The sequence below is a fragment of the Colias croceus genome, chromosome 3, assembly GCF_905220415.1.
Source record: "Colias croceus chromosome 3, ilColCroc2.1".
NCBI lineage: Eukaryota > Metazoa > Arthropoda > Insecta > Lepidoptera > Pieridae > Colias > Colias croceus.
In genome coordinates this window covers 7,419,381-7,432,000 of record NC_059539.1, presented here as the reverse complement: position 1 = coordinate 7,432,000, position 12,620 = coordinate 7,419,381, and the positions used below count along the sequence as shown (strand labels likewise).

The following is a 12,620-nucleotide window of genomic DNA, read 5'->3' as shown; positions in this document are numbered from 1 at the left end:
AACTTTTAATAATAATTGTATTCACTATACAAAAATATTTTAATTAAGAGGATAGAAAAAACAATAATTACATTATGTAGTGTTATTACAATTTATTATGAATGCGAACTACATAAAATACATAAAAGAATTATATTTGAAGTATTCAAGGGAAACCATCATCATCTTCTTCAGCCATTTCCTTGGCCAGCTCAAGATCTTGCTGCTCTCTCTCCCTTCTTTCTTCGGCACTTTCCAACTCCTTTCCATAAGATTTGGGAGGATATCTCATTGCCTTGACACTCTGGTTATGTAACTCCAAACAGAAAGATATACGCTGGTGGAATGCCAATTGTGGCTCCCTAGTGCAGTATAAGTCAGAACTTTCCTTATTACTCATATAACCCTTTTCAGGGTCAATGGTTGCCTCAATAACACCATCTCGAATAGCTTTTGCCACTATAAACTCAGCATCTTCAGCGGAGTCCAGACCTAGTTTACGGGCAATATCTTTAGGTGAAATGCGGGAGTAAGACAAACCAATGGAACGAATTGCAGTCTTAATGACATTCTGTCGCAGTCTCAAAATCAAAGTGAATGTATGATCTGTACGGAACTGAGGCCCATAGTTCTCCAATACTTCGCCGAATCGTTGTAAATTTCCCAGTCTTACAGCTTGAGTTAGTTGGAAGTAAGGTGCCAAAGCTTTTCTTAGTTGTGCCTGTCTAAAGATAGCCCTTTCAGGGATATCTCCTAAAAGCAACTCAACGACAATAGCGAGTTTTTGCACTGTTTGACGAAAACCAACAGCAGCAGTTTGAGGAGCTTTCCTCAAAGCCTGGACAAGATGTTTATGAGCATCACTGTACTCAAGACGAGCAGCCTTTATTCTGCCAAGATAGTAAAGAAAACGAGCCCACTCATTGTTGCTTGCATTTTCAGGGAAAACAGATTTGCTCACCAACTTATCTGCTTGATCATACAAAGCATAATGGAGATAATTTCTTAATAGACAATTTATAAGAACAGCTTGACCTTCATAGTCATTACGTAAGGTAGAGGTCCGTAAGCGAGCATGAAGGAGACCCCTTATAAGGTCTAGTTTGTTATTTAACTCAAACACCCGGGAATGGTAAAAATAGCATTTAGCTGCAATGAGATCGAGTGTTCGTCTATTTTGAGCTGTTACCTTCGTAATTAGTTGTTGAGAACAATCTGTGGCTTCTTCCAACCTATTTGTATCAAGCATACGTACTAACACCAGAAGATGAATGTACACATCAACTTCAGGTGCAGGAGGCTTAGATGCACTTCTAGCCCGAGGTGCTTCGATCTCAACAGCACCAGGTAGTGGGTTTTCAACAAAGGAAATCAATGTATCTTTTTCAGCGCCCGCTGGATAAAGCTGATTGATAATTGCTCGTAATACGTTTCCGTTTAGTTTCCTTCTCGTACCTGGAAGAGATCTTAATACTCGTAAAGCAAACCTGGGCTCTTTGGATGACACTGCTTTATCGATTTGCCTGACATGTTCCCTTAAATCTTGAACAGTAAGAACATCAGCATCTTTCTTTACTTCGTTAGTATCACCGTCACTTGCCGCCGCTGGACTATCCACGTTTTTCATTTCAACATCCTGCTCAACAGGAGCCATTATTCATTTAAAATGAATTTATAATTTTAATTAAAACACGACGGTAAACAAATTCGCCTTAAAAATACAGAATTCTTTCTTCATTCAGCAAACGTCAAAAATATGCCGAGTCAGTAGGTACGCCATAGAGTATTAAAATATATACGAGGACCGAGCAAGAAGCTTATATCTAATACACTGGAGATTTCGGTATGAACATTGACGTGTAACAAGAAAATATTGCCCAGTTCATGTTTTTTATCACTTTCACACCTAACTTGGTATTGCCACTGTTAATACGAAGTTTTCCCAAGGCTACTATGTATGCTGTAATATTCTGTGCAAAAGGTTAGTTTTTGTACATGAGTTTGTTGATAAATTGCCAACAACGTCATTCAGAAGCATTGTTGGATGAGACAATTATTATATTTTATGCTAAATAAACTAAGTATCTGAACCAATTATTAAAAAGCGATACTCCCTGATTATGGGTAGTCACCATAATAATTGTAGCAACTCTCACTTTGTCAATATGGCATGTGTGTCAAAAAAATTGCGTCGCTTCGAATATTTAAGTTAATATTGTTGCTTATTTAATGAATATTTTCCGAATATAAAGAATGCATTGTATTGTGCAAAATTGCAGAAGTGTTTGGACACCAAATTCTGGCATAGAATTTCACAGGCAAGTGTATATTTACGTTATTTACAATATTCCTCAATACTCCTGCATTTACCTGTTTAGAATCATTTCAATGGCAAAAATTGTCTAATTTAGCATCATTTTAGTAAGCAGTCATGTTAAATTTGTTATTTCCCTAATACTTTATCATTTTTCAACAAGTTTTCAATAAACAGATTTAACAAGTAAAGTAACCATGATGACGAGTTTTTATGGATAGCGAAGAGAATATTATATTGTAATAACAATATTATGATGAAAATTTAGAACACCATTTTAAAGATTGTTACTAGTAATGAAACAACACATGACATCGGTATTGCACTCACATGTAGTAATAAGATTGTTCGTTTTTACATTGAAATTTATACTTTTTTAACTTACCTCATATTTTTTTGTTTTACGTATTTCAGCTTTCCAAAAAGTAAAATAAAAAGAAATATATGTGCCCATCAAGGTTACTGAGGATTACGACCCAGAAAAAAATACCTTTTTAAAAATAAACTTTGTAAAGTTAGCTGAAATTTGTGCAAGGCTGCTATAAACAGTTTTTCTTTGATGATTCTGGCTTGAAATTGACCCGTTGAAGCAACGCGTTTAAAAAGAAGATCTGAGTAGCTAACAATTTGGTAAACAGCATCTGATGCAAAACACAACTTTCCTCTATTCACAAAGGATGTTAATGCTATATATCGGTTCATATCCAAGCTTTGTAGCCAAAAATTATTTATAACTATCATTCTATACCAATTAAAATTGTATGTACCTACCTATAAAGTATGACCATAATATTATAATATAAATACTGTTAAAAATATAATATGTCGTTATTATTTATAGACCATGATTTTTAGTTTTTTCTATTTTGAAAAATCCTGAATTTACAAACCAGCGTGGTCACTCGACAGAAAGAGACAAAAAACATGACTGACGTCATTGAATGTCATAGTTTCTTGTTTCAAGTTAATGGTCATAGTGCAATCTCCAGTGTATTAGATATAAGCTTCTTGGGACCGAGGTACGCACACAGACCACAGTAGATACGAAACAATTGCAATTCAGAAATCGGATACAAGGTTTACTTGTGATCATTTATTATTATTTACTAGCGGTCCGCCCCGGCTTCGCCCGTGGTACATATTAACGTTTTCTCTACATAAGAACCATCCTCGTACTTCAAGGAATATAATAAAAAAAGAATTATCGAAATCGGTTCAGCCGTTCTCGAGTTATGGAATTACAACGAAAAGTGGCATTGATTTTTATATATTAGATTTTGGTTCTCTAACTACCTCGATGTTTACAGACTTGCTGAAAATTCGAATACATTATATATGTGATTATTTATATTTGAAGATGTTATTGATGGATTTTATTTTATAACTTCAATTCATATTATTATAGAAAATATTTTATTGAACAATGTTCGTATGTTCATAATCAAAATTTCAGAACCCCCAGATAATGTAATATCGTGGATTTTAAATTATTTTGTCTGTGATTTGAGTTTTAATGTTTTTATTTACCTATTTATTTATGATAATAAAGTATTTACAAATAAATTAAATGCAATGTATACTTAGATCATTAAATTGTATATAACAGCTTTTAATAACAGCTTTTCGTTTCATTTCTACAGTCTATCCATGGTTCTATCCCCTTTCCATAAATTAAAGAGATACCTAACAAAAAGGTGATTTGAAACTGAAAATCACTGTTATTTTTAATTGCTATTTTCCGGTTTCCTCGACAATCTCAAATTAATTTCCAAAAAGATAACTTTTCCTCTCTTCAAAATGTTTAATATTATGTGAAAGGGTTTAAATTATTATTAAAAAAAAACATTATTTTTTCTTATTGGGCCTATAGCAGATAGCTGCAAATAAAAGTTCAATAAACAGTTTACAATACAAAACTTAGTTACGTACATTTTATGACTTATGATAATTTTTTATTGAGTATCTTATTTATTAAATCAATAAACTTTTATTTTAATATTATCTAGATCAATAAAAAAAAATAAAACTAACAACGATATTTTACGTTCCTATTTCACGTTACATTATTTATCACCTTATTATAATATATCACTGCGATTGATAATTGCCATCTTTACCATAAATAATAGACAAGACAAAACTACTAGCAATGCTCGTAGTTGCTTAACCAATATACTGTACTGAGGAAATAGTGATAAAAGGTTTAAAGATTTTAATTACTAATGTTACAATCGAAAAAATTTCGATTTATACCACCTCACCACAAAAATATTGTGTGCCAAAAATTATAAAAAACGGAGGCGCCACGGCCACAAGGGACCGGTTGATTCTTCTCATAAAATTTCAATGTGTTCTGGAAATGGTTTGCAAAGAGGACGTGGTATCATGGTTTAAAGAATTGGAAAGCTATAAACGTATAGATGCAATGTGTACATTACTAAATATGTGCTTGCCATTCGAACTACGTTTCATTGGGACATACTTGGAAGAACTCGGAAAACGAGACTTTCAGGAGTTGCGTGGTGCAGAACTCAGAGCCAATAACCCGACAGATCTTGCCGCAGATATTGGGGGAGCAGACACAGACTCTAGGACGCGGCGAAAAATGGCTCTATATGTCTCTTTACTGAGATCTTGTAACTTCGCTTGTGCTACCACATTGTATAATGCTATGGTAAATTTAGAGCAAAGTGGCCTTCTGAAAGGTTTATATGGTGATCTACTCGAAGAAATTTTGCTACTATATACAATGGCACTTCATCACCCAGCCTTTACTTTTGACCAAAAGTCACATTTTGGTGACATATTAGAAAAATTAAAACTGGAAGATCAGCGGATACAGTATCAAGAGCAACAAGAACATATAAATGTTGCACCAGTGAGCAGTTGCCATACTCAGCCTAGTATCACACCTAACATGTCTGTTCCACCACCTAATATGACAAATATGGGGCCACCGCCTGGGATCATGTTTGTAAAGACTTCAGGGGTTCAGGTCAGTATTATTGTTTGTGTCCTGTTAAAGTCTATTTGATTTAAGTGCATGTGTATTCATCTCAAACTCAATTGTACTTTTCACTGATATTGATTTTGTTATTGTTGCAATGTCAACGGGACACATATTGTGTGTTCATGAATGAGTTGAATTCAGTTTAGTATTCATATTATGGACAATTTCATTTCATAAAATCCACAATTGATCGGGCAGTGCATATGAACCCTCAAGTTTCAATTATTTCTTAATGTTTGCAATTGGTTTAGTTTTCTTATAAGGATTTCCTTATTAATTTGAAAATATTATCAAGTTATGAAAATTATAATTTAATAGGAAATAACACAGAGGGAGCTGACTATTTACAAGAATTTATACTGTTTAATATTTTACTGAAGTTAATGTCAGTTAAAATCTTGTAAAATCAAGCTATCTCAAGTTTGATAACCTTTCATTGATAAAAGAGTGATATTGCCGAACTAAATCTTCTAAAATCTTATGGTTTTCAATATTTTGTATGGTATGGGATTATTGTTTTTAAATAATTGTCACAAAATATAGATTTGTTATGTTTCATATTTATGAAAATTACAAATTGTTTTAGGACAATGCATATGTCGTGGTCATATCGTAGATTTGATCATTTCATGATATGAGTGGCCATTTCACGAAATGGTCGCATATCGTGAAATGGCCAATTTAGTTTGGCCACATCATGATGTGGTTTGGGCAGATCAATGATAAGAAATCGTTTCACGATATGGCCAATTAACGCACGGTTTTTTCATGAAATGATCAAAATTATTTGATCATATCGTAAAATAGTTACATTAATCGTTGGTAGAGGCGCTGCAAGCTCTGTGTTTATGTGATAAGATGGCGGCCGCTGGCGAAAATTAAATTATTCGCAGTTAAAAACTTCATAATTCGTTTAAGAACAATATTATGAAGAAAGTCATAGCAAAGAATTTACGACGAAGAGGTACGAGTACTATGGAAAATGTGGATATCTTATATGTATTTAAGAAAAAATGCGACTTAAATAAAATAATTTAAGAAACTACTACTATATTATTATAATTGTTTGTTTTTTAAAAAGCGATCCGCTTCTGGCACTCGCCGGCCGCTGCCGCGGCACGCTCGCTTTGCTCGCTCGGCTCGTGCGTTGTTTATCAAAGTCTAACCTAACCTAACCAAACTGTTTTCTATTGCAAAAACGATTCGCTTCTGGCATTTGCCGGCCGCTGCCGCGGCACTAACTTAAATGACATTAAACAAGTTTTTAGAATATAGTTATTCTGAATTTTTTTAATATTTTATGGACTCTTTATATTTTATACGATCTGGCCAAATGTGGATGACCAAATCGTGAAACGTTGACGATTTAACGATCTGACCAAACTATGTTGGCCATTTCACGATATGCGACCATTTCGTGAAATGGCCAGTCATATCATGAAATGATCAAATCTACGATATGACCACGACACATATAAGAATCTAATAGAAAATAATGTTTATTGAAATTTGTTTACATAGTTTTCAAGTTCTAAACTAAAATACAATAATTGTAATTTTTCAAATAATATTTTAAATGCAAAGGTAAACAATTGATTATAAATCTGACTGATCTATCAACACACTGCGTAAACTACTGGACCAAGGTTGAAATTTGGCATGTAGATGGTCACTATGATTTAGACTGCTGCTATTTTGACCAGTCGTACGAAGTTGCAGAAAACAGCTAGTTGTTAATAACATTGTATTTAAACCCTCCTCAAGCTCAAATAACAATGTCACTTAATAAGTTTGTAAATCAGTATTTAATATTAGCCTATAAATTTAGACAGAGATGGTAAAACAATTACAGATAAAATATATCTCATAACCATGATGCACATTTCAGGCTCCCAGTACAGATGCAGTGCAAGAAATTAACTCTCCGACAGTGATAACTAGTGGCGGAGGTCTGCCCATGCTGTCTGATGTGCCTCACCCACCACCAGGATTACCTATACCACAGTATAATATAGGAGAATATATGGGACAGCATACTTGGCCAGCAAATATTATTGTGTCACCACTGAATCAACCTATAGAGGTAATTATTAAGCCAATAAAACAAGTGATATTTTTGTCTGATAATATTGCATAGGTAAACAACATTATTTAATGTGTTTTTGAAAATATTTAATGTAAAAAGATATATTTTTTCAAAACAACAAAAAAAATCAATTTATATATTTAACACAAGCTGACTGCCTGGGTTTCACCCACGGTACTTATATTATAGTCTATAGCACTGAACAATCACAAACATGTACATTGTACAATGGTGAAGTAATGTTTGAAATAGGTTCAGTAGTTCCTCATAATATTATAATATAGGCCTCTCTAAATTTGTATTTTAAAATTTTCCCAAGATTAGCTGTCTTAACATATGACTGAAACCTTATTTAATAGGATCTAAAAAATTACCGTTTGATTGCAAATAAATTAAAAGCAGTTTAGTATGGCTTTAGTGTACATAATAACAATTAACTTGTACACATTTTATACTAAGTAAAGTAAGTGAAAGTTTTTATGTGTATGAAAACAGATTTAAGTTGCTCATAATTTAACATAATTTATTTATAGCCAAACTAGTAACAAAATATTATAGCTTTTAACTTTTTATTTTAGATAGGTATGCTTAAATTTGCAACTTAAATTAATTTTTAATTTTATTTTTATTTCATAAATATAAAGAAAATTTAACTTTTATTTTTGTTTGTGTGTGTTATTTAATTTTGAATGAGTATTTTTTTTAAGAAATAAAAGACTAATGGATTATAAACATATTTATTATAATGTGTTCACATAACTTTTACATAAAAATTGTATCCCCATCAAAATGTCTAACATCTGTTTGAAATAATACATGCAATTTAAAAACAAAACGCTTAGTAAGATACCTACGTAATATGATATATTTTTAAAATAATAAATGCAATGCAAAAACAAAACGCTTTAATTATGTAAAAAAAATTCTAACATAAACTATGGTTCCAGGTGTTAAATTTCGGTGCGCCGGGTGCGCCGCCGTCCCCGCTGGTGTCGTCGCCGGGCGACAGCCGCGCGGCGTCTCCCCGCTCGCGGCGCCGCCTGTCGCGCGACCGCTCGCCGCCGCTGCCCACTGACCCGCCTATAGCGCATCTAGCCGCCAACTTCGACACTTTGGCTGTTGGCGAGGTGAGATCGCTTTTACTTAATCTTTCTACTAATATTATAAATGCGAAAGCTTTTGAAGATGGATATATGTGTATGTTTGTTATTCTTTCACGCTTATACTACTGAACCGATTATAATGAAATTTAGCGCACATATAGTTATCAACATAACTAGTTGCTATTTGCCAAATGTGTTATACACTCAGCGGCACGGAATCTTGGCCACTTACAAATTTGCCGATAAAAAAAGTTTGAAGTGTTTTTCACGATTTTTTTGTATGCAGATATGTTAACATATTATTTGTTTAATTTTATGGTAAGAAATCATTGAGTTTGAGAACAATCTTTTACCATTTTTTAAGAGTTACTCGTAATTTGTGATTTGTGCGGTTAAGCCGAAGTTACGAATTGTTCGTTTTAAATTTTTTTTGATATCGTTTATGCCGTTTTAAGATATTGTTATTGTTGTACTATAGTCAATGATCATAACAAACAATAAAAAATGCCATTAACATCTGAACAACCTACTCAGGCCATCACAATGTTAGACCAATGACTGCCGCAACGTAAAGTACCTAATGTACAGTATGTACCTCGTTCAGCAATGCACTATGCATGGAGAAGATACCAGGAGACTGGCAGCCACATGTGCAGACCAGGAAATGAAGGTGTGAGGTGCGCATCAGCTCGAGAAGACCCGTTTATTGTTCGAGAGATACTCAGAAATGGCTTTCTGACAGTTTTTAGGATACGCCACCGGCTCTTAAACACCAGGATAATAAATGTGAGTGAGCAATCGGTGAGAAGACTAATGAAAGAAGTTAATTTGAAGGTTTGCAGACCAGCACGCCGTCCAGAACTCCTCAGACATCACAGAGAAGCACGTCTTCGTTTTGCACGAGAACATGAAAACTGGACCCACAGCCAGTGCGCTCGTGGGGTGTTCACAGATGGCTGCTAAGGTACTTTACGAGCTTCTGATAGCCAACAGTCAGTATAGAGGAGACGATAAGAGAGGTTTTCACACATCACCACACTCAAAATGCGATTTTTCATGGAGGGTCAATAATGGTATGGGGAGGTATAAGTTCCGATGCTCGCACGGAGTTATTTATCGTAGATAATGGCTTAAATTTGATCAGGTACATCGAGGAAATTCTCCAGGAACATGTTCAGCCCTATTACAGGTTTATCAGTGAAGAAAATTTGCTACTTATACACTATAACGCACGTCCGCGTGTCGTACGATACGTATAAGAGTACCTTCAAGAGGTTATTATTGAAAAATTGGAGTGGCCAGCTCGTAGCCCGGATCTTATACCCGGCGCGGCCTAAGATGATCCCTATGACACTGACAGTTATTCTCAAGAGACAAACTTGTAATGGCGTCACCATTAAATTAGAAACGTATTGGAGGCGTCTAAAAATAGCATTTATTAATTTTTACGTAGCTTTATCCTATTACAATGATATTCCGTTGGAATTATAACAATTCTTATCATTTACGAGAAATTATATCAATCTGACTTTACGTTTACGTCCTTCAAAACTTACATCGTTGGCATTTATCGACTAGTGCGGAAAGTATCGATAAACAAATTTCGATAATGGAAACGAGTTCACATTTTTTCCATACTTAAGCTATAGTTCATTCACTATTGAATGGAACAGAAGATCGCAGCATACTTAATTAATAATTACCGTTCGCTTTAATTTACTTACCTATGATAATATAAGTTTTTTAGAAAAATTAAATGGGGGATTCCATTTTCATGATAAAATAATATACACTGTGTTAAATGGGTTAAAAATTACGAGAAAATGATAAGGTGTATTTTTATGTTTTGGAAAACTTTCGTTTTAAGTACTTACCGTTTCGTTTACATAATAGACGTTAAAAATTCATTTTATAATATTTGTAAAAACATGTTTACCGAGGTGGCTGAATGCAAACCACGCCTTTGCCTATAAAATAGTAAAGTATCGACACGATCCATCATACGAGCAATCACTAAGACGAACTGTCATAGGGATCATCTTAGGCCGCGCCAGGTATAATCCAATAGAACACATCTGGGACATGCTTAAAAGAAACATAAAGTTCGATTCCAACCCAGCACTAATGTTAGATGAGCTTAGAAATACAGCTGGGGCCGTTTGGTACACTATAGCTCAAGTGGTCTCCAAAAATGTATTCTAGAGTATGCCAGACTGGATGCAAACAGTGTTTAAGGCAAGAGAAGGAAACACCCTTTATTAAAAGGTTCAATTTTTTTTTATGGAAACGTTATTTCTAATTTTTTAGCATTTTTTAAGAAATCATTTAAATTTCACAGGAAAAGCGTAAATTCTTGTTTAATTCATATCTACTCGGTAGTACTTCTTATTAACTTCCAATTATTACTAAAAGTTAGTAAAAACATTAAAGTAACTAGTTTTGATTAAATTTTTATTGAATTTTGTAGTAGAAAAGAAATAGTGTTATTTTACGCAAAAATTTGCAGTGGCCAAGATTCCGTGCCGGTGAGTGTATATTACTCTGTGTAAATTTTGTAAGTACTGGGAAAACTTGAAATTTTGTGTTATTTCTATTACTCTTATAAAGTATTCCATTAATTTCATAATAGATACCCAATGGCGTAGAATCTTGCAACGTGACTATTATTTTACAGTTAAGACATACGATCGGCGAGGAGCGGCTGCGCGAGATCAGCGCGGTGCACCACCAGTACCGGTCGCTGGAGAAGCTGAACGGGGTGCGGCGGCGCGCCGGCGCGTACTGCCCGCCCGCGCGCTCGTCGTCCGACAGCGGGTCGAGCGCCGCGTCGTCCCCGCCGGGCACGCCCGCGCCCGCGCCGCGCCGCCCCGCGCCCTCCGCGCCCGCGCCGCCCGCGCCCGGCCCGCCCGTGCCCTTCATCCCCTACCCGCGCCCCTACCCGTACCCGACGCCGCCGCCCGCCTACCGCCCGCCGCCGCCGCCCTTCGCCAACGGCGAGCCGCCGCCGTACCCCGCGCCGGCGCCGTACGCCGGCTTCGTGCCCGTGCTGTACGCGCCGCCGAAGCTCTCGTGCTGGAACTGCGGCGCCGCCGGCCACGCGGGCCACGAGTGCAAGGAGCCGAGCATGGAGGAGATGACGCGCGCGGGCGGCTACCAGCTCGACTTCGGCGGCGCGCCCCCGCCCGAGGCCGCCGACAAGTAGGCGCCGGCCCGGGCCCGCCGCGGCGCCGCACTCCCCTGTAATATAAGACGGACGGTTTCGATCCCGGATCGAATGTTCCACGGTGACGTCACTCGACGCGCTTCGAGGCGGACGCGCTCGGACGATGAATCGTTTCATTTATATTTATAAGTGATTGCACTTTTGATTGTTTTTAGGCCCAGTAAATCGGTATTAGAGTAAATAAGAATACTTTCGAAAAAGTACAAAGTTTAAACATATATACCTAATAATTAGTCTGTTAATGAACGATCAGTCCGTAGAATTAAAAGTGCAGTTACAGAGTGATTATGACCAACCTCAGAATCGTTTGGGAATTCCATGTCAAATCGGGTATTAGTAACGACTGAACCGGTGAAATAAATTCTTAAAACGGTATCACAGTTGTGTTACGAATTTTATAATTATTATTGGGAAATTGAAATTTTTTGAAAATATTTAAAATTTTTGAAGTGACATTTTTTTATTATATTTATAAAGTGCCATAACATATTTCGTAACAAAATTATTAAGAAAAATATAATAGAAACATAAACTCACGTCGTTTTATATTTATAACGTTTTACGCACACATAGTTCTTTTAACTAAATCTAGTTTTTTTAAGTGTATTTTATATTGATTTTTAAATTAGCTCATAAATATTTATCAATTTTGTTAATTATGTTGAAAAATATAGTATCCAAAATTGTGCAAATAAATGGAATTCCCGAAGTATATCTGCTCGTCTACTCATATCAACGTACGTAATAAGTGATAAGTATGAGCACATAAGTTCAAATCTTTCGCTTGACAGCCTTCTAAACTATTTAATATACAGTTCAAAATGCAATAATTGTGATTACATTGTTATTATAGCGAATTTGTTTCCTTTGACCCAAGACTGACTATATTAGATATGGATTTAAGA

General features: G+C 35.6%; 2 protein-coding genes across 2 annotated transcripts; one reads left to right on the top strand and one right to left on the bottom strand.

The window, feature by feature from the left end:
• Nucleotides 1–67: 67 nt before the first annotated feature.
• LOC123706223 (probable 26S proteasome non-ATPase regulatory subunit 3) lies at nt 68–1,752 on the bottom strand. The gene has a single exon (XM_045655396.1). It carries the CDS (start codon nt 1,631–1,633, stop codon nt 146–148), a length of 1,488 nt encoding a protein of 495 aa, XP_045511352.1. The 5' UTR covers nt 1,634–1,752; the 3' UTR covers nt 68–145.
• A 2,684-nt stretch (nt 1,753–4,436) lies between these two features.
• Nucleotides 4,437–12,402, top strand: LOC123706059 (formin-like protein 20). The gene is made up of 4 exons (XM_045655188.1): nt 4,437–5,288; nt 7,192–7,386; nt 8,337–8,516; nt 11,167–12,402. The coding sequence occupies exons 1-4, from the start codon at nt 4,653–4,655 to the stop codon at nt 11,692–11,694; spliced, it is 1,539 nt and encodes a 512-aa protein (XP_045511144.1). The 5' UTR covers nt 4,437–4,652; the 3' UTR covers nt 11,695–12,402.
• The last annotated feature ends 218 nt before the right edge of the window (nt 12,403–12,620 follow it).

Excerpts from the sequence above, each read along its gene's own strand:
- LOC123706223 (XM_045655396.1), bottom strand. The coding sequence starts at position 1,633 with ATGGCTCCTGTTGAGCAGGATGTTGAAATGAAAAACGTGGATAGTCCA.
- LOC123706059 (XM_045655188.1), top strand. The coding sequence starts at position 4,653 with ATGGTTTGCAAAGAGGACGTGGTATCATGGTTTAAAGAATTGGAAAGC. Across the intron at positions 5,289-7,191 it reads TAAAGACTTCAGGGGTTCAG|GCTCCCAGTACAGATGCAGT; the intron begins GTCAGTATTATT and ends TGCACATTTCAG. Across the intron at positions 7,387-8,336 it reads CACTGAATCAACCTATAGAG|GTGTTAAATTTCGGTGCGCC; the intron begins GTAATTATTAAG and ends CTATGGTTCCAG.